This window comes from Pongo abelii, chromosome 1 (assembly GCF_028885655.2).
Source record: "Pongo abelii isolate AG06213 chromosome 1, NHGRI_mPonAbe1-v2.0_pri, whole genome shotgun sequence".
In the NCBI taxonomy this organism is placed as follows: Eukaryota; Metazoa; Chordata; class Mammalia; order Primates; family Hominidae; genus Pongo; species Pongo abelii.
This window is the reverse complement of record NC_071985.2, coordinates 80,802,468-80,825,866: the sequence shown is the minus strand read 5'-3', so window position 1 is coordinate 80,825,866 and position 23,399 is coordinate 80,802,468. Positions and strand designations below refer to the sequence as shown.

Below are 23,399 nucleotides of genomic sequence, written 5' to 3'. Positions count from 1 at the left end.
GACACCTCTCCCAGTGGCTTGCTTCTTCTTTTACCATGTGATCTGTGCACACGCAGGCTCCCTTTTACCTTCCACCATGAGTGGAAGCTGCCTGACACCCTCACGAGATGCAGATGCCCAATCTTGATGTCCCAGCCATCAGGACTATGAGCCAAATAAACCTTTTTCCTTTATAAATGACCCAGCCTCAGGTATTCCTTCACAGCAACACAAAATGGACTAAGACAGTAGTTAACTTAACAAAAGTTGCTCCACTACAAGATAGACTAAAATCTAACAAGTATATTTATGCTCAAATTTATTAAATGATCTAGTAGAAGTAAAAAAGAAATGGATGGCATAAGGTGGTAATAGGGTGAAACAGGCAGGAAACATCAGTAAACATGGTAGTGACTTTCAGTTCAGCCTCAATTATTTCCTTCATTAATTAGATATGTTTATTATTTTTATAATGCTTTAAAATATGACTGGAAATTTAACTATACAAAATAATACCACATTTACAGTAAATGTCTACTACTAAGATATGGTCAAAGACTATAATTGCTCTCTTGCAGGTATCTTTAACTTCCTTAACACTTTCGTCACATTTGTTTCACAAAACCACAGCCATGGTTAAAGCCAGCTCTCCACCTACTCCTTACCTTCAGCCATGCAGTTGAACAGGCTGGAGTACCACACTCACAATTCATGGCCATGAACACTAGATGGGCCATTAATTCAGTATAGCAATCACACACCACAGTTCCCTGATCTATTCCTTTTCCAGATGACCATTTCACATATTCTTCTCTCCCTTCAGACCAACCAATACCTTATCCCTCATCCTCACTTTCAGCTGTTTTGATCTTGCTTCCTACTTAAGAATCAGCATCTGTGTTCACATATTCTCCCTTCCCATCTGTGGCTATAGACGAGTACCTGAGATGCACACCTGCCTAATCTCTCCACCTGGGTTCTAATTTCCATTTCCTTTTGCCTAATGAAATTGCTCCAACAAGTCTCCCTCTTTTTCCTACATCATCAATTTTTTACCTAATACCTCTCCTCTTAAAAAAAAATTGATCCTGCTTTTCTTGACAGCTACCACCTCATCTCTTTGCAGGAAAACTCCTCAAAAAAACTCCTCAAAAAAAAAAGTTGTCTATATTCACTAACTCCAATTCCTGTCCCACAATTTTCTTTTAAGTCTACTCCACACAGGGTTTTGCCTCCACCTCCCCATCAACATTCACCTTACAAAGTTCACCAATGATATCCACATTGCAAAATTTAACAGTCCATTCTCAGTCCTCTTCTTACTTGCCTTATTTGACACCACTGGTCATTCTCTCATTTTAGAACATTTGATTCACTTGGCCTCTAGGACATAATTATCTCTCAGTTTTTCCTCTTACCTCTCTGGTGGCTCCTCCTCAACCTCCTTTGCTGCCTTCTTCTCCTTGACCTTTTATCAAGATGTAGCTTCATCTTTGGTGCTCTTTACTTCTCTATCTATACCTTCTCCTTGGTAATCTCAACCAGTCTCCTGGCTTTAAATACCATTTATGTGCTGATAACTCTAAGCTGTCATACTAATTTTTTTCATTCGTCAGTCTAATTGGAAAACTAACAAACAGGTTAAGTTTATAAATGTCCAAATGTAACTCCTGATTGTCCGTTCATTCTGACTCTAGCCACAGTTTTCCTCATTTTAGTTTACGTAAATTCTATCCTTCTGTTAATCAGGCTAAGAACTTTGGAGTAATCCTTGGTATCTTTTTCTCATACTCTACATTCAATCTAGCAGAAAATCTTGTTTATTTGACCTTCAATCATTAATATATATTTTAAAATATATTTGTATACTTCTTTCATTATTACCACCTGGGTCCAAGCCATCATCTCGCTGGGTTATTCCAACAGACTCCTGATTAGGCTCCCTGTTGCTGTTTTTGCCCTCTATAGTCATTCATTTTTTTTTTTTTTCCCGGGATGGAGTCTCACTCTGTCACCCAGGCTAGAGCACAGTGGCATGATCTCAGTTCACTGCAACCTCCACCTCCCTGGTTCAAGCAATTCTCCTACCTCAGCCTCTAGAGCAGCTGGGATTACAGGTAGGTGCCACCACACCCAGCTAATTTTTGTATTTTTTTGTAGAAACAGGGTTTTACCATGTTGGCCAGGCTGGTCTCGAACTCCTGGCCTCAAATGATCTGCCCACCTCGGCCTCCCAAAGTGCTGAGATTACAGGCGTGAGCCACCGCTCCCGGCCTCTATAGTCATTCTTAATGCAACAGCCAGAATTATCCTTTTAAATGGCAAGTGGAACATATCAGTCCTTTGCTCAAAACCCTAAAATGGCTCTCTATTTTTTCAGAGAAAAATCTGAAAGTACTACTATGGCCTAAAAGACCATATAATCTTTCCCCTAATTACCTCTGTAACCTCATCCCCCTCTTCCTCCCTCTCTCATTCCTATCCAACCACGCTGTCCTCTTTGCTGTTAGTTGACTATTCCAGACAGAAATATGCTATTCAAGGAATAGCAAGATGGTTAGTGTGCCTGGAACACAATGATTAAGATAGAGATAGATCAAAGATACAGTTAGAGATAGATATGGGCCAGACTAGATAAAGCATTGGAGGCTACAATAAGGACTTTAGATTTTATTCTAGAAGAGACAGAAATTCACCGAAGGGTTTTCAGCAGGTGAATGTTAATCTGATTTGTCCTTAAAAGATCACCGGGCATAGTTGATTTTACTTGGGCAAGGTAAAATTTTCATTAATTGAGTGTAAGAAAAGAGGAAAAAAGAATTTGGAGGCTATTGTAGCAGTTCTGGCAAAATATAATAGTGATTTAGACCACGACGATCAGATTCAGGGTTTATTTTGAAAGAGCTGAAGGGACTTGCTGATGAAATGGTAAGAAAAAGAAAGAAATCAATTATAAAACTGTCTAATATTGTTTCATTGCAAACACGACCAGATTAAAAACTACCTTAAGTGAGACACTTCTCACAATGCTAAAAATAAACTTAACACTTCATTAATTCGACCTCAGCATAAATCCAATATAATGCTTTATTTATATGGATTTAAAAATAAGGAGTAGAGAAACTTTCATAAACACTAGCTATATATAGGAAAATAATAGGATGTTAAGCTTGAAAGCACAGTGTTAGGTCTGAATCAAAAGGTAATATCTCAAATTATATCTTCTTTTTAATATCTACTAGCCATAAACTGGTATTCTTACATGAATTCAATAATTCAAATATTTAGGAACCTCAGTAGTTTAAGTCTTTGGAACAAGAAACAGGATGAGAAGTGTTTTAATTGGAGAAAACTTACGCTGATCATGATCAGGTTACCAGTTCACAAAGGAGATATACTGAAACACTGTTTGATACTAGGAAAAATGTCAAAGGTTTTCTCTACTACTAGATCAGCGGCATAAATCCACCCTAAGTCACCAGTGATAGAAATGCTTTACTTTGATATAAAACATTTAACAGAACTAGAAGAGAATTAAAATATTTTTAAAACACCTTACTCTGGCCGCAGAAGCAAAAGAATCAGGGCCATGCGCTGCATTTCTTATGCCATCTGTTCCAAAGAGGGCTCTAATGCTTTCAGGAGCATCTGTGCGTGCCACTCCAGAGTTTGCAGGTCCCAGCAGTCTTTTCCATTCACATATAGCATCATCTCTTAAAATCTCCATGGCAATAATAGGACCAGTTGTAATAAACTGGATCAGCTCACTACAAAACAGATGGAAGATTAGTTTGCTTCTTTTTTCTGTCAACTAGGTATCTGTCTTAATGACAGGATATATTTAAATTGGATTATTTCAACATAGACATGAATATTATAATCTTAGAACCATTGAGCATAGTTAATTTTACATGGGCAGGAGAAATTTTTCATAAATTGAGTGTCTTGCAGTGGCTCGACTCACTTCAAATCACTAATAATGTCAAATTACTATTACCAGAAAAATCACTGTTCTGTTGAATTAAGACTATTTCATGACTTAAAATGCATATTGTTGACCTATGCTTTTCCCAGTGCTCTAACAGGTACAGAGGATTCTCCTTTTTATTTACATGTGTTTATCACTGCAGTCAAGTACAATTTCACAATATATAAATGGATGACAGGGATAGGTGCCTTGTAATATATTTTTAGTAAGAATTTATTTATTTTTGTGTAAAACTATTAGAATTCAAAGACTGACAAAGAACTCTCTCAATCAATAAACACTGAGTTGGTTTGGTGATAAAAAAAAAAAAAATCCCCAGCAGGCTTCAAGAAATATCCTTTTATTAGTGTAAAAACTACTCTGGGTTATTTCTGTATTAAATTATTAAAGTGTACGCATAGGTTCTTGATTAAAAATCCAGCACTGAGTCACAGTCCCCCAAGGTATAAAAAACAATACTTCATTTTATTTTCTACTTTTATATGTGTACAGGATGCAATGACAAGTTTAACTATGAAATAAGTGACATCCTCCCTCTGACTGTATTAAGCAGGGACATAGTACTTTTTAGAGTAAGCCCATGGTTTTCTCTCATCCAAAGTAGAGAGAAGAGATCCTCCTGGAGAAAGGAGCATGGTGTGACAGGCTCTTTTGTGCCCACTAACTTATGACTATTTTTTACATACTTCCTTCCACCCTGCATGTTATATGTCAACTCCCCTCAGTACTTCCTTTTTAAAACACTCCCATTCATTTTGAAGAATATTTCTAAGAAATACCATGTACAAAAAAGTATTCTTATCTTCTATCCTAAGAGGTCTATAATACCTCTTCATACATTTTCTGCCAGACCTTTGCTGCCAAAACAAACAAAACCCCCAAGACCAACCATTAGATTTAAAAAACCCAAATCAAAGGAACAAACCATGTTTATTCACTCAATAAGCATTTAATAATTGCCTATAACATATCAGCATCTGTGCCACAAAAAAAGATCCCCTCTTCAAGACACTTACAATCTAACGCCCTATTAATACAAAATTCTCAAAACACACAATCGAATAAGCCTATGAATATGGCATGTAACAATATAGGGAATGATGTGCCTGATCATAGATACTGCTTCATGAAAATCTAATTACTTCATCTAGTCTTTTGTTACATCATTCTCATTAACAGGCAACTAGTTAATTCATTCCTTTAATAAAATTTACTGCATGCAAATCACATATAAATCATTAGACTAGGAGTTGTAATTCAATGCTATAAACATATACAAAGTTTATACCAAAAGATAATTTCCACCAATTTTCTAGAAAAGTGTATATAGCTATTCTAACAAGACTTAGGAATATTTTATAATGCTTGATTTGAAATAATCTATAGCATAATAATTTTCTCATATAAAACTTTTTTTAAAAACCCACTACTCAGTGCAGGATATCAAATAACATGTCTACTGTGGCCATTTAGTTTGGCTGATATAACATTCTTTCTTATTAGAAGTGTAAACACTCTTTGGCAACAGTAATAGTAATATGAGCATGCAAAATATTCACTTTAATTACATATCAAATATTTAGAATATATAAAGTGTAACATATATTATCTGTTCTATGTCAAGGAACAAAACATATATCAAACTATTTAGTTAAAATAGAAAGGTTCCATGAACATTGCTTTATGTATACAAACTACCAAAATAGTTTAAAAGTACAACAGACTACAGTAACCAAAATATCATGGTACTGGTACAAAAATAGACACATAGATCACTGGAACATAATGGAGAACCCAGAAATAAAGCCACACATCTACAGCCATCTGAACTTTGACAAAGTCAACAAAAATAAGCAATGGGGAAAGGAATCTCTATTCAATAAATGGTGCTGGGATACCTGTCTAACCATAAGCAGAAGAAAGAAACTGGCCCCTTAACTTTAACCATACACAAAACTTTACTCAAGATGGATTAAAGATTTAAAAGTAAGACCTCAAACTATAAGAATCCTAGAAGAAAACCTAGGAAACACCATTCTGGACATTGGCCTGGGAAAAGAATTTATGACTAAGTCCTCAAAAGTAATGGCAACAAAAACAAAAATTGACGAGTGGGACCAAAGAGCTTCTGCACAGAAAGCTTCTGCACTAGCAACAGAGTAAAAAGACAATCTACAGAATGGGAGAAAATATTCACAAACTATGCATTCAACAAAGGACGAATATGCAGAATCTCTAACGACCTTAAATAATCAAACAAGCATGAAACAACCCCACTAAAAAAAGAGCAAAAGACATAAATACACACTTCTCAAAAGAACATACAAGCAGCCAATAGCATATGAAAAAACACTCAATATCACTAATCATCAGAGAAATGCAAATCAAAACCACAATGAGATACCATTTCACACCAGTCACAATGGCTACTATTAAAAAGTCAAAAAATAACATGCTGGCAAGACTGTAGAGAAAAGAGAATGCTTATACACTGTTGGTGGGAATATTAATTATTCCAGCCATTGTGGAAAGCAGTGTGGATATTTCTCAAAGAACTTAAAACAGAGCTACCATTTAACCTAGCAATTCCATTACTGGGTATATACCCAGAGGAAAAGAAATTCTGCCAAAAAGACACATGCCCTCATACACTCATTGCTGTGCTATTCACAATAGCAAATACATGGAAACAACTCGAGTGCCAATCAGTGGTAGATTGGATAAAGAAAATGTGGTATGTATATATATAACACAGGATTCTACACAGCCATAAAAAAATAAAATCATGTCCTTGGCAATAATATGGACACAGTTGGAGGCCATAATCCTAAGCAAATTAATCCACAAACAGAAAACCAAATGCTGCATGTTCTCACTTACAAGTAGGAGCTAAACATTAAACATACATCAACACAAATATGGGGATAATAGACACTGTGGACTACTAGAGGAGAGAAGGCAGGTGGTTTGAAAAACTACCTGTTGGGTACTATACTCACTACCTGGATGATGGGATCCATACTTCAAACCTCAGCATCACACAATATTCCCATGTAACAAATCTGCATGTGTACCCCCTGTATCTAAAATAGAAGCTGAATTAAAAAAAAAAAAAAGTCAAAAAACAACAGATGCTGGCAAGTCTGTAGAGAAAGGGAACACTTATACACTGTTGATGGAAATACAAATTAGCACCTCAACCACTGTAGACAACAGTTTGGAGTTTTTTCAAAGGACTTAAAACAGAACTACCATTTGAACCTTAAATCCCATTACTGGGATTTTTCCAAAAGAAAACAAATCTTTCTACCAAAAAGATACATACACTTGGCTGTTCATTGCAGCACTATACACAATAGCAAAGACATGGAATCAACCCAGGCGCCCATCAGTGGTGAACTGGATAAAAAAAAATGTGGTACATATACACCATGGAATACCATGCTGCAGTAAAAAAGAATGAAATCATGGCCTCTGCAACAACATGAATGGAGATGGAGGCCATTATCCTAAGCAAATTAACGCAGAACAGAAAACCAAATACCACATGTCCTTACTTATAAGTGGGAACTAAATAATGGCTACTCATGGACAATAATATCTATTGATGGCAACAACAGACACTGGGGACTATTAGAGTGGGAGACAGGGAAGGGAACAAGGGTTGAAAAACTAACTATTGGGTATTATGCTCAGTACCTGGGTAATGGGATCAATTGTACCCCAAACCTCAGCATCACACAATATACCCAGGTAACAAACCTGCACATGTACCCCCTGAATCTAAAGTAAAAGTTGACATAAAAAATAAAAATTAAAAAAATTAAAAGCCCCACAAACACAAAAGCATAATACAAATATTGAACATCAAATATAATTATCACTCCATTTTTAATCAACCAAAAATTTTAAAAGTTATCCTTCTTGTAATGTTAACAAATCTTTCTATTTGCAACTGATTAAACTTTAAGATTTTTAATGATAAAATACAGGAATTCTTACTTAAAAAGACAGAGAATGTAATTCTTAGAATTCTGTGCAGTTGCAAGATGTTGCTATGGCCCTTTTGACAGATTATTCTCATGTAATAAATTTTACAAATGTAACTCCATAGTTTTCTAGGATATCCTCCTTTACATACCACTAATCCCCAAATTAAGAACCTACTTGAAAAAGGGTCTTGATTGGTGATCTACATGAAAATCCAATGCTTCTTTCCTATAAAATAATCAAAATGACAATAGTTAAGAATTATAAATCACTTATTATTTTAGCTTAAATTAATAAAATAAAGATAAAATCCTCTCAATTTATACTAATTTATATTTTAATTAATAATTTTTCACCAAATATTCTGTCAAAGCCTCTCTTTTAAAATATTTTGTAAGTATGAGTAATATCGATGTAAATAAAAATTAATGTAGGAGGCAATATTTACTTTTCTACTTATGTTATATATCATCTATCTTCTTCTTTTTCTTTTTTTTAGATTGAGTCACCCAGGCCAGAGTGCAGTGGCACAATCTTGGTGCTCGCTACAACCTCCACCTCCTGGGTTCAAGAAGTTCTCCTGTTTTAGCCTCCCAAGTCGCTGGAATTACAGGCATGTGCCACAATGCCCAGCTAATTTTTGTACTTTTACTAGAGATGGGGTTTCACCATGCTGGCCAGGCTGGTCTCAAACTCCTGACCTCAGGTGATCCACCCAACTCAGCCTCTCAAAGTTCTGGTATTACAGGCATGAGCCACCGCACCTGGCCTAATCTATCTTTTTACACAGCATCCTGAACATTCTAGAAACAAAGGTTAACATTTGACCAATGAGAATATTTGTTCTTTAAAGTCTAAATAAGTTGCATCAAAAAAATGCAAAGCCATCTTCTAATTAAAAACTTGTCACTTTTTTCCACAGGCTTTAAACTTAAGAGTTTAGGCTAGAATTTTAATTTAATGTTTATAGCTTTTTTTCTTAGCTAGGTCTCTCCAAAGGAAAGACTACAGTCATGTTTTTAAAAGCTGCCTGAGAAATTATGTATCTTAATTTGTTTTTATTTTATTGGTTACTAATGCTTTAACTGACATCACTAAAAAAGGGGAGAATATGGAAATATTCAGAATTCAGAGTTTATTAATTGTAACAGGGATTTACTTTTTACATTTATATTACCATTAAAGAATATCTACAGAGGCAATAAAAGAATGCACTTTAAACTGATTAGCTAAAAACTCTAAAAAACTTTTTTTAAAAGCAAACCAGATGACTCTCCTAACACTGTGTAGTTTTCTTAAAGGCTTTGAACTGGGTTCACAGTATGTGACAAATATATGTAAACATTAACTACTTTTAAAACTGGAAAGTGTTCCCTAGCAAAGAATCAACCTTTCAGGCTTGAGAATTAATTTGATATGCAATGCTTTTAAGATTTTATCAGCATATTACAAAATGAATTTACATAACAAGTTATATCACGCATACTCTCATTCTAACCAAATGTACTTAAACATTCATTTGGCTATGAAGAGATTATGAAATATGTAATGCCAATATAGAGAATAAAATTCATCCCAAGACATGGAAAGGAGAAAAAAATCAAATTTTTCTAGAGCCAATTATAGCCATAATTAAATTATTCTATTTATTCTTTACAACAATATATTGAAATAGGTGTGATCACCTTCATTTTACATTGGAAAAGAATAAAGTTCAGCATGGTTACATAAGTTGTCCAGTTCACAAAGCTAGTAAGGACAAGACAAGAAGATCTGAACCCAAAGCTCTCTGATTACAAATTTCTGACTGCTTATGCTCTTGCTACTACTAACTGCAGAACAACATTCTAGAAGGTAAAGAGAAAAACTCACAAAAAAAGAGATATGTATATATTGCATTACAGCCTAAAATGGGGTAAAACTGAATGACTGAAAAACTCACATGGAGAGTAAATTAGAAGAGTTAGCAGAAGAATACTAAAACAACCAATTCTAAACTTTTCAAACACAAAAAAACTGAACTACAAGAAAAGAAAAAGCAATCATAATCTTTAACATCATTGAAAAGAAAAACTTCAATCCATTACGAAAAATGTTTCATTGTTTTCATCCAACATGTCCCTGATTCCATAGTTATCTCCATTCAAAATCTAAAATTGAAACCACGATGAGATTTCATAAATTTTTTCCCATCATTCTTATCTAATTCTTTGCTTAAAAGGTTTAGGAGATAGGTATTAACAAGTGAATCACTATCTAGAGAAGTTTTTTGTTATTGTTTTGTTATGTTTTGTTGTGTTTTTATAAGGAAACTAACCATTCTTTCACAAGGATCTATCCATTAACCCTTTCAATAAATATTTACTTAATACCTACCTTGATTGAGGCACTGATCCAAGAACTAGAAATACAAAGTCATACAGAACTCAGCAGCTATCTTCTGGATATTGTCATCATTGACATTTGAACAAAAAATTTTAGAAAAGATGCATACATTGTGAGAAATTCCTCCAGGTGAGTTTCTCTCTTCTAACTTGTCTTATTGGGTATGCCAAGAATGCAAGGACCTGACTGATCTTCATCAGTGTCATTTCTCAGGATTGTGTTTGCAACAAGCAACCTTGAGGGATAAGGTAAAGCCTCTCTTCAGTATAAAGAGTAGACTTGTTTATTGCTTGCTAAAGGCACAGTTGGTAACCCAAGCTCACTCCTCCTCAGTTGTGATGCCACCCTCTAGATACACAGTATACACCTGGGCCTAGGTCATTTTATTCCTATAGGATATGGAAGCAAGGAGAACCAATATAAACACAATGCTCATGCTGCTTGCTCTACCATTATAAAGTCTTTTGTCACTGACCCAGAAGTCTCATGTCATCTGCTAACATCCATGGAAGAGTTACAGGTAACTTCCTAGCTTATAAATTGGATGAAATCCCAAGCTCAACATACTAATAAAAATATATGAAGTGATATGAATGATTAGATAAGCAGTTAAGTTTTCTTGGGAATTAGTTTCCATCAGACATTTGAGTTGGTTCTGAACGATGAATAGGAATGGACGAGACAGAAGACAAGGCAGAGCATTCAAGACAGTACAATATTATGTACAAGAAAAATGAGATGCAATAAAGCACAACATGTTCAGGGAACTGAAACCTAAGTATCCTCTTAGAGCTATTATAGTAGGTGAGTACAGATGACTAAGAGTCTTGTATACTCTATCAAAGAGCTTGTCTGCTTGTTCATATTTTCCTGCATATGGGAAACCACTGATGGATTTAAGGAAGGGAATGGTAACATGTTCAAATTTTCATTTTTATAAGGTTCATTCTAATGGCAATAAGAAAATGGCATGGAGCAATCTTGAGGTAGGAAATGAGCCATCAAGGAATAGAAGGTAGTAAGTCAAGAAGTAGACAAATCAGTCAGTAGCCTATGTTGATACTTTGAAAGCCTGAATATGAGCCTATAAAATGCCTAAACTAAGGGGCTGCAATAGGAATTATAAGGAAAGAATTGCTCCCAGATATACAGAAAGCAGAAGTAAAAATATTTATGTATCAGGTAGGTATGAGGAATGGGGGAGCGGCAAGATGAATCTAGGATCACTTTCAGATTGACAGTTGTAGAGAGAAGTCAAGGCTGAAGATGTATTTGGAATTCATCTATAAGTAAGTGGTAGGTGATAATATGGACATGGATGAGACTACTCAAGTAAAGTTGTAAAGAAAATAACATACAACAAGCTGGATGCAGTGGCTCATGCCTGTAATTCTAGCACTTTGGGAGTACAAGGCAGGAGACTCACTTGAGGCCAGTTCGAGACTAGCCTGGGCAACAAAGCGAGACCACATTTCTTAAAAAAACAAAAAGCAAGGATCTGGAGGAATATCTAATTGAAATCACAGTGACTGTCACTGAGATGGGAAAGCAAATAGAGTAGAGCCCTGGATGATCACTCACAGAGATGTTGAAGTCATCCCAACTGTCAGGAGACACTGGAATAGAAGGAGACTATAAACAAAGTGCCCAAGTCTTTAACAAATGTGGAGTTTGTGAACTGTAGAATGGAAATGAGGCTCAGTGGATGGTAAAACAACGAAATAACATGAATTTCCAAGGATGAAGAAGAGTAGAGATTTTTAGGAGAGAGCTAAAACACGCTATATCATGACCCTGTGACACAAGAAACATTTCTGAGTGAGAAGCCTATAGGGCTAAAAGGAAAGGGATGTCCCTGGAGAAGGGTCAGATTTCAACTAAACTAAAAATGTGCGGGCAAAGATACACTCTGTTAAGACACTAGGGACTTAGGGATATTTGTTCACAGTGAAACTTGATTTCCAGAGGGGCCAGTGAAAATGGTTTGGTAAGAGATTTGTGTTCAGAAGACTATGAGAAAAGGAAGTGCATAACTACAAATGAATAGGTGTGTCAACAAGTAATTAGAAGGGCTTGCATCTGTGGTACTCCAAAGAATGAAGTATTTCAAAAGGCATGGGCGGAATTAACAAGACTTAAGGTGTCAAAGAAACTAGCAAATGTACACCCTATGGTGCTCTTGAAGTGTTCACTGGTTTTAGCATCTTTCTTCATGTGCTATAGGGCCATTATGATAAACAAGTAGCATCTTTACCACAGGAAGTTAGATACCAAGTCATCAGACACTAGAAGTATAGAGACACTAAACTCTTGTAACCCGCACAACAACTTTATGAGATAGGTACTATTATAAATCCCATTTTAAGCTGGGCGTGGTGGCTCATGCCTGTAATCCCAGCACTTTGGGAGGCTGAGGCGGGTGGATCATTTGAGGTCAGGAGTTCAAGACTAGCCTGGCCAACATGGTGAAACCCTGTCTCTACTAAAAATACAAAAATTACCCAGGCATGGTGGCATGCGCCTGTAGTCCCAGCTACTTAGGAGGCCAAGGCAGGAGAATTGCTTGAACCTGGGAGGTGGAGGTTGCAGTAAGCCGAAATCATGTCACTACACTCCAACCTGGGCAACAGAGCAAGACTCCATCTCAAAAAAAAAAAAAAAAAAAAATCTCACTTTGCAAACAAAGAAATAAACACAGTGGTCAATTGTTCAGTCACACACCTAGTAAGCAGCACAGTTACAAGCAATCTGGTCTAAATACTGTGCTCTGAAATGTAAGCCTCCTGTCTCTCTAGAAAATATGTAAACTAGGAAATCATACGTAAGGGAAAAATTCCAATTAAACATGTCATTGTCAGGGTAAAATGGAGGGTGTTGTCTTAAAGTTTCTCAGAATCAGATGTACTGAAGCTGACTTGAATGTCTACTGCTCCCCATTGTCCCTGCTCTCACAGAAACAAAAATGCAACTGACCCACGGAATAAATCCAGAAATGAATGATCTATTGAAGCATTAAGAAGAAACCTGACCAAAAACAAACAAAAACTAATGGAGAAACATAAGAACACTATTGGAGCCTGATCTGCCTAACTGCTACATTCCTGTCCCTAGAGACACTCTGTGTTACACTCAGCCAACCAGAGGGTGATCCCAGGAAACAAAGGCCTCTGTCCTATACTCATCTCCCTTCTTCATCTTCCAGAATGTTTCAGTCTTTGCTTTGTCTACTTGGTAGGAAATTTTTTTAAAACAAATGTCCAATATCATGGAAAAATCATTAGTTTTTTTTCTACAGGATCTCTAAAAAAACTGTAAGAGAAGGTTTTCCCTATCCTTTGTTTGTACGTTGTTAATATTCTCCTTGCCATTCTCATGGGGTTAGAGTTACTTACTTCATGATAGAAAGGGATAAGTAGAATGTATAAGTCTTATTTTCACTAAATAACTTAGGAAATATCTGGTCAAACAGGTTGGATTGCTTGTTAGATAGGTATATTTACCTATCTAGGTAAAAAGTAAATAGGTATATTTGCCTATTATTTATAATAAAAAGAGCTAAATGTAAACATTTCCAAATGCATCATCTTTGGAAATCTCAACAGTAAATCCTCTTGTCAAATAAAAATAATCAGACATCATTTCCTCTATTAATTTTATACAGTGTGTTATCCTTATATATTAAGAAAAGATTATAATTATCAAGCATTGGTATTATAAAAGCATATGGGGTTTTGAAAGACAATAATAATTAAATGAGGCATGCATAATTTGACAACTCCTAATTACTTAGACTTCAGTGGTTATTTATGCATCTGATTACTTGGTGTCTTATTGTTCTTTTCTTTCTTCTTTTTCTTTTTGTTGCCTGGTGTAATGCCTACATGACAGCTGAATTTCTACCCTGTCCTAACTTTGCTTATCTTTAAGAAAGAGGACTTCTGCAATAAAAGGTTCCCTTTACAACCAGACCAGTTGAGACTGGTTAGAACCAAGATATGCAACCAAATGACATCAAAAAGACCTCGGACTTCATTATAATCTCATTTTCATACTATATGGCACTCCCACCAGCACCATGACAGCTGAAAATCGCCATGACAATGACCGGAAGAGGCCATAAAAAGACAAAAAGGAAAGCAGCACTGCAATTCACCATCAATTGTGAAACTGGTGGAAGTTCACCACCAATTTCCAGAAAAGACATGCATATTGCTCCTCTTGCTTTTCATGTCCTTTATTAGAGAAATCCTTTATTTTAACCCCCTCACCCCTCACTAGTTGAGAAGTTGATTTGTGAGCCACGCTCCTGTTTCTCAATTCCACAGACACTGAATAAAGCCTGCACTGCTTGATACTCACTTTCGGTTTTGTATATGGGCTTCATGACACTGAATAGGAAAAGATCAAATCTTTTAGGGGGCCAGCTTTGTCAGTAACATTCTAGATGAACTCCTGTCAGTTCCCATTTTGGTAAGGTTACTATTCTATTCTTTGTCATTCAATAGGAGATTTTTAAATTTTAAACAATGATAAGAAAGATAGAAAATGATTTTTTAAAAAGGAATCAGACATTACATAACTGAAAATGATAAAAAAAATTACCTTGAAAGCATCATCATTTTGAGTTTGGTTATAGTAAATCCAGCTTTGTTTATTATTTCAATTATTTCTCCAGCCTTTGATACTGCATCTGGTTTAATTAGGGCTAGCGTTCTATTAGGAAACAAAAAATAAGTTTGCAAATAAAAATAGTTCAACAGTTTTTATTTATAATTCCCAAGCAGCAGTATTCTCAACAATCATCCTAGATCATCAAAATTTGAAATTAATTGTATAGAAAAGTATATTAAAGACATCCCTTAAAAACTTACACAAAGTAAGCTTAGTATTTTTCCCGTGAACATCAAAATTAGATACTAAACTTGGGGGACGGAGGAAGCTTAGGAAAAAAAGCACTAAAATTGTTATTTTTAATATATCCAAATGAGAAAACACAGCCATTTAGAATCTCCATTTCTTAGAATACATTTTATACAAAGGACTAATCTCTAAAACATTGCATTAAATATATTATGAGCTTGGTTTTTGGTCTCTTAGACTTCAACATATGTACGCTATATAGTCAGTTCAACATTGATTTGGAAATAATTATAATTCTTCTACTGACTCTTTATTCATAACATGGGTGACTGCGTGAAGAATCAAATGTCTTCTTATACAACAATGTATGTGAATACGTAACAACATGCTAACTTTTAAAATCATGTTCTTCTCCAGGAGGATACATCAGAACAATGCACTCTCCCCCTCTGAAGATTCAGAATTAAGAGAAATTTGGAGATGAAGATCACCTGAGTGTCCTCATTTTACTAATGAGGAAACTAGGCCTACCAAGGTAACATGACAAAGGTTACACAGCTGGTCAGCAGCATTTTCAGGACAAAACACCCAGCTTACCAGACTCCTAGGTCTGTCCTTCCACATCACAAATAATGTTACTATTAATATTATTAAAAAGGGGCATCATCACCAAATCCTCAAGAATACTATTTGCAAATGCAACATAAAAACTATATTAGCTGGAGTAATTCTGCTTTTGTGATAAAGAATTGCTGCTAATTTCCCCTCTGCATTTCCAATTGTTCTTATAACACTGGCATTAATTCATGGAATCCATAAAAGGAGAAAGGTTGGTCTTTTCATTGTTGGATTTTTTTCACCAATAAGACAAACTTAGCTCAGGGTAAAAGTCAAATATCCTGGCCCGGCGCGGTGGCTCACGCCTGTAATCCCAGCACTTTGGGAGGCCGAGGCGGGCGGATCATGAGGTCAGGAGATCGAGACCATCCTGGCTAAATGGTGAAACCCCGTCTCTACTAAAAATACAAAAAAATTAGCCAGGTGAGGTGGCAGGCACCTATAGTCCCAGCTACTCAGGAGGCTGAGGCAGGAGAATGATGTGAACCCGGGGGGCGGAGCCTGCAGTGAGCCGAGATAGTGCCACTGCACTCCAGCCTGGGCAACAGCGAGACTCCATCTCAAAAAAAAAAAAATTCAAATATCCTTACTTAAATTGGATATAGCTTATGGCTGAGTTTTAAAACTGTAATAACAAAAGAAATTGTTCATCTTAGTGTGTTTATTACAAATTATACCAGATAATGTTTTTGTTTATTTTAAAGCAGATGAGACAGTTATATTACTTTATATTGTCTGGCTTCATTGAAAACACACTTAAAACTCTTCACTTTTTAATTCATATTATTTAAATATTTTAAGCCAGACTAACCTCTGGAAGAACATTTCACTGACCATGGCTCTTAAAGAAAAAATAAAACATGGCAGTAGTCATCAATGTCTATAAAAAAGAAGCAATGTGAAAAGTCTAAAATTGACAAACAGCTTAAAATGTAATCTGATTTTCTCTTAAATGCCTACAAGAGACAAAGGATTGACTATGTGATAAATAACTCTAAATAAATTCCTCTGTCACGTGTTTGCTGCTTAATTTTTTAGTAAGTAATAGTAAATTGTATTTTGGAGGGAAAATAAGAGAGAGATCAGGCATCATATGTGTTAATTTAAAAATAAAGATAGCACATGAAGAAACAATAGGGTGACAAAGATATATCAGTAGTATCTCTGTTATCTGTAACTGCATAACAAACCATCCAAATATGTAGTGGCGCAAAACAACAATTTCTCAAGGTTCTGTAGGTAGGCTGTGCAGTGGTTTCACCTAGGATCATTCACACAGCTGTATTCAGCTAGTGGGCCAGCTGGGGGCTGTGCTCAGCTAAGACAACTAGGCTTTTCTTTCCTGTGGTCCTTAAGGAGGCTAGACCAGGCCTCTTCAAATACCACCACACATCAACCAATGTACAGGCAATTATCAAGTGTCCCCTTGAGTCATGTTTGCTGACATCTCTTTGGCCAATGCAAGTCATGTGGTCAAGCTCAGAGTCATTGTGAGAAGAAACCACAACGTATGATTCACTGAGAGCCACCAGTGTAACAATCTACCACTTAGTAATCCTCTTGCCTGCACTGAGGCAAGCACTGTAAGATGCAGCATGAGATATTCTCAAAAGAAAACAAAAAATTATAAAAACCACTATTTAAGATTAAAACTTCTTAGCAATACATGGTAACTACTTCTTGTGAAAAAACAGTTTGGCCAGCCTTCACGAACCCAGAATATAGATTTCCAGAAAATAACAATGCTCACAGAGCTATGCAATAAAGGTCTTCATATATCATCAGGTTCTGAGCAAAAATTGCAGCAAATATATTTCTGAGAAAGATGACTGATTGCAGTACAATAAATGCCCCAGATAGTACAGTGCTGTTGCTATGTAATAAAGTCTTAGATAGTACAGTGCTATTAAACATCTTAGATAGTGCAGTGCTATGGACTCTTTAAATGCCATTGACCAAAAAGAATAAACATGTAAACTTTAATCTATACGGGATTCACATTTGTCTTAAGTAAATATTCTGTTCTAAACCTATTCTAAAAGTAAACCTATTCTAAACATCAAGGCTAAATTTTTTGTTTTTCTCATACTTCCTTTACAAGCATAAAGTGTGTATCTGCCCCACGGATAAAGGAAAACTGTCTCAAATGAGGCACCTGTAATTTGGTGGAAAATTCAGTGATCAAGACTTTTGCTTGGCAACAACAGCAAAATTATTCAGAACAATTCTTCCACCAAAAACTAAAAAAGATGATATTTTTAAAAATCTTTTAAAAATTAAAGATAAATTGACTAGATCATAAATAATTACTGGGACAAAAGTGAAAAAAAAAACAAAAGAATGAAAAGTAAGAATGAAAGTTGTTTTTGACTTGACAGCATTGCCTATCTGGAAAATCTGAACTTTGATTTGCAATACATCACTGGGAAAGGGTAACAGAACCCAAGAGATGATCCTTCCTAAAACAATTTGGAAGGCAACACCACCCCCACTTAGGGTGAATCAGAAACAACCAGGTCTTGAATGGCAATACAAGTTCACATCGTCTAAGCAGTCTCAAAACTTACAATTTTTGAACTACCAGTCATACAGACTGCTAATGCCTATGGGAAAAAGACAGAAGCAAAGACAACTAATTCCCTCCTAGTAGGAAAGTAATGTCATCCTGTACCTCAAATAATTCATATGAAAATGCGTATCTCACATATATTATTTACATATATGCAATACACCCACACATACACACATGGCAATCATACAGAAAGATAATCACACAGACATATACACACATACAGGGAAAAGGCCAACATGAGGGAAAACCAGGAGAAACAACAGAAAAGAGAGAGACCCACAAATACTTCAGATACCAGGATAATCAGAAAAAAACTGTAAAATATCCCTGCAAACTATGGTTGAAGGACTAAAAGACAAACTACAAAACATTATCAGGTAATAGAAAACTGTAAGCTACAAAACTGAATAAGTAGATCTGAAAAAGAATATATTAGAATATCTTGTGATGAAAATACAATAATGAAAATGAGAACCAAATAAAGCGTTTGACAGAAGAAAGCAAATTCAGAATGAAGCACAGAGAAACAAAAAGATATAACAGAGATAAGAAAATAGTTTCATGAATGTAAGTGAAATAAAGACATTTTCAGATGAGTGCAAACTGAAAGAGTTTTCTATTAGTAAACACACTCAAAAGGAAATTATTTTTTTAAAATGTAATTTAAGCAAAGGTAAAATAATCCCAAACAGAATGTTTGAGATAAAAGAAAGGATAAAAAGCAAAAAGTGAAGAAACCTAAATGAATACTCATTACATAAAACAATAACAGTAAATCATTAGGTTCGTGGAAAAAAAACAAAAAAAATACACAACAAAAACAGCATATAATTCAGCAAAAATCCCAACAAAAATTGAGTTAAAGTCTTCTGAGATTCTTAGATTTTAAAGAAGGAAGGTGAAAATATTAGATTTAAGCTTTACCAAGTTAAGTACATATGTTGTAGTTTATAGTGTAAATACTAACTGTATATAGAAAAAAAATAGATGAAAAAATCCTTAAGCAATCCAAACAATCAAAAATAAGATAATAAAACAGGCAGGAGAAGAAAGCTCAGGATAAGATGTCAGAGTTAAAGCCAAGTATATTAGTAGTTACGTTACAAATAAGTGCTCTACAGTAGATGCAGGTTATAAAATTGTATTTATAAAAAAATTTTTTTAAAAAGATAATCTGATTGGATTTTAAAGTCTAGATGACAGGTTGAAAGGTGCAGCAAACCACCATGGCACATGTATACCTATGTAATAAACCTGTACATTCTGCACACGTATCCCGGAACTTAAAGTAAAGAAAAAAAAAGATATAAAAAACAAACAAACAAAAAAACTAATGAAAGGCACACTTAGAATAGAATACTGAAAATCTAAAGTAAAAAGAAGGGAAAAGGTATACCATGCGAATGTTAACTAAAAGAAAGCCAGTGCAGCTATAGTAATATCAGAGAAAGTACAGTTTAAAGTAAAAGGCATTGCTAGAGATGAAGACGGTCTCTTCATAGTAATAAAAGATTCAATTTACCAAGAAGATATAACAATTTAAATCACCTAGTAACATACCCTTAAAATTATAATATAAAGACTAACATAACTACAAGAAGAAATAGACAAATGATAATTACATTAGAAAATTTTAATAAAACCTCGGCAATTTATAGAATAAGCTGCCCAAAAATTAGTAAATATGTGAAAGATTTGAACATCACAATTCACAGACTTCACCTAATGAATAAATATATAAAACTATACAAAACAACTGCAGACTAAACATTCTTTTCTTTTCTTTCTTTTTTTTTTTTTCTGTTTTTTTGAGATGGAGTCTCGCTGTGTCACCCAGGCTGAAGTGCAGTGGCGCCATCTCAGCTCACTACAACCTCCACCTCCCGGGTTCAAGCATTTCTCCCACTCAGCCTCCCGAGCAGCTGGGACTACAGGCACACGCCTCCACGGCCGGCTAATTTTTGTAATTTTTTAGTAGTGACAAGGTTTCACCACATTGGCCAGGCTGGTCTCCAACTCCTGACCTCAATTGATCCACCTGCCTCAGCCTCCCAAAGTGCTGGGATTACAAGCGTGAGCCACCACACCTGGCCTAAACATTCTTTTCTAACACACATAGATCATTAATAATTGACTATTCTAAGCCAGAGGCAAATCTTAACCAGTTTGAAAGGCAAAAATCATGAAGAATATGTCCTCTAAACACATGCAATTCAGCTAGATTCCAATACAAAAAGAGAATAAACAAATCTCCATATGTTTGGAAATAAACATAATTCTAAATAAATAATAAACCAAAGAAGACAACACAAAGAAAGTAAAAAATGTTTCAAACTGAATAAAAATTACATATCAAAAATAATAGGATATGGTTATAAGCAGTTAGAAGGAAATTTATACCCTTAATTGCATATATTAAAAATATTAAAAATTGATAGAATATATAATTCTGTAACTACTAATAGCAGAAAAGGGGAATAAAGAAAATTGGTCAATAACCATCAACTTAGAATTGTGCGTCTAGCAATAGTATCATTAAAGAAAGAGGGTAAAATAAAAAACATGTGCAGATTAAAAAAAAACAGGTAGTTTACAATGAAGAAATGAAGAATAACAAGAAGAGAAAATATTCTAAAAGGACAGGTTGATATGCAAGAAAAATTGGTGAACAAATGTTTAGGTAAATCTAAGCAAATGTTGTTTCTATCAAAATAAATAAATAAATAAAAGAATGTCTAACATGCAGGCAAAAAAACTGAATGTCCAAATACAACAATAATAACAAAACTATGTAAGATTTAAGAGAGAAGATTAGAGCTAAAGTGTCCTAAACTTGTTGTATGACTTGGGAGACAGCCATATTATTATAGAACTTTAAGTTAAATATATGAAAAAATTTCAAGCCTAACCAATAAAGAACAAGTATAAAAATCACATAACCTCTAAAGCAACAGAGAATATAGTAGGCAGAATAATACTACCCCTCAAAGATGTCCACATTATAATCTCCAGAACTTATAAATATGTGACCTCACCTGCCAAAAAGGACTTTGCAGATGTGATTAAGATTACAGGCCTTGAGATAGTAGAGATTATTCTGGATTATTCCCATGGGCCCAATCTCATCACATGAGTCCCTAAAATCAGAGACTCTTTCCTAGCTTTAGAGAACCAGAGAGATGTCAGTGTGAGGAGGACTCAAGCCTGCTATTGGTGGCTTTGAAGATGGAGAAAGGTGGCTCCAAACCAAGGAATGTGGATGGTTTCAAGATGTTGGAATGTGCAAGGAAACTGATTCTTTCCTAGAGCCTCAAGAGAAATGCAGCCTTATCAACACCTGATCTTTACCTGATGAGATCTGATTGGACTTCTGACAGAACTCTGAGATCATAAATTTGTATTGTTTAAGTGACTAACTTGGTGGTAATTTGTTATAACTTCAACAGAAAACCATATAATAGAAAAAAAAACTGAAGAGAGGAAGAAAAATTTCTTCAACTAATCCAAAGAAAAGGCAAGAAGAAAAAATAGAAAAACAGGAAAACAGTAAAATAGAAATATATACAAAAATACCAATAATCACAGCTTATTTAAATGTACATGTATTAACTTTACCAATGAAAATGTAAGTGTTCCAGATTAAATAAAAAAAAAACTATATGCTATTTACAAGATACGTAAGACATGTCTAAAGCATAACAGGGCAAGTATAAAAGAGATGGCAAAAAGATATTAATTAACCCAAATACACTATCAATCAAACCCTTTCTAAGGAAAGATGGCTCAAGCTGGAGCTGAAAAAGAAATTCAACTCTAATCTGTTAACTGACCAACGACCATATGACTGAGAATTGTAGAATGGAAAGGCAGAATTCTTATTTTACAGAAAAAAATATCAATTTCTCCTTGGGAATTTAATAATGAGAAGGCATTTTTCATTGTATTATTTGGAAGGCAGTTACACTGTTGTTGGGTCTATCGTATAATCAATAGCATGCCATCTTAGACAATGATACTATAGATAAGTAAAGATGAGAAAAAGATTGGGGATGAGTTTTTAGCAAGGCCTCTGTTACTGAACTAAGGTATTCCTCTAACGCATTAGGGTGCCTTTCAGCAGCCAAAACTCAACTGCTCACCACTGGTCCTAGGACAATATACAAACAACAGTAATTGGTATTGAGGGAATGGTTTCCCAAAGGTGACAGCAAGACTAAACTAATATTCGTCTGGTCTGTTCCCCGAGAAGTAGCCATAGTCTACCAGAGCATGGCAGCCAATTGGCTTAAAGGTATAAAACTCAGAAAACAACTAGAAATGTGTCCCTTGCTCCTCAAGAGTAAAGTAACTTCTATCCCTGTTCCCATGAGAAAGTGCTCTCTCTCTCTACTTCTTCCATTCGCTTCTCCATGTCTGGCCATATTTAAGGGTTTCTGGTTATATGTGGCCCTACCTCTTTTTTCTCTGACCTGCAGGCCCTCAAGTAGGGGATAGTGTACAAGTAAGGGATAGCGTATCGTTCTGCTTTCACATGTTAAGCACATTGGAGTCAGAGTCCAGCACCTGCAGTGGAAGCCTGTTTCTCTCTAGTGCTCGCTCTCCTGTGCTCCATGGGCTGGAGGGCAGGATGAGAACCCTGGGCAAGTATGCCCTTAGTTTGTTCTGTAGATCCAACTTTTCCTCAGGCAGGCCTCAAGTTCCAGATCAGTGTAAGGGATAGAGGAAATAGGAATAGAAAGAAAGCCTCAAACATTCTCAAACACAGCTTTCACAAGACAGCCTAAGTAAAATTAATACTTAATATTTTGATCTACATCTGTCTCCTGTGTTAGTTCTTCATCAGTTAGTAATTTGGAGGGAAGAATGGAGACTAATGGAGCTCAAGAGATGAGAAGAAGCTGTTTTAAGGAGGAATGTAAAAGATAAAAAAGAGAAGAGAAATAAGAGAGATTTATGAAGGAGACAAGTAAATTGGTAAGATTAGGTCCTCATGTGGATTTAAGGATA

At 35.3% G+C, this 23,399-nt stretch overlaps 1 protein-coding gene across 6 annotated transcripts in view; it reads right to left on the bottom strand.

Annotated features, from left to right (window-relative positions):
* NME7 (NME/NM23 family member 7) overlaps positions 1-23,399 on the bottom strand; it is a 231,786-nt gene that overhangs the window by 159,083 nt on the left and 49,304 nt on the right. For 4 of the 6 annotated variants that reach the window (XM_054525728.2, XM_024238742.3, XM_054525729.2 and 1 more), the window contains 3 exons: positions 14,945-15,055; positions 8,135-8,185; positions 3,539-3,746 (listed from right to left, as the gene is read on the bottom strand). In XM_054525728.2, coding sequence (XP_054381703.1) covers positions 3,539-3,746; positions 8,135-8,185; positions 14,945-15,055 — 370 coding nt within the window. The remainder of the gene's footprint in view (positions 1-3,538; positions 3,747-8,134; positions 8,186-14,944; positions 15,056-23,399) is intronic. The other 2 variants (XM_054525737.2, XM_063726598.1) reach the window with 1 other exon arrangement.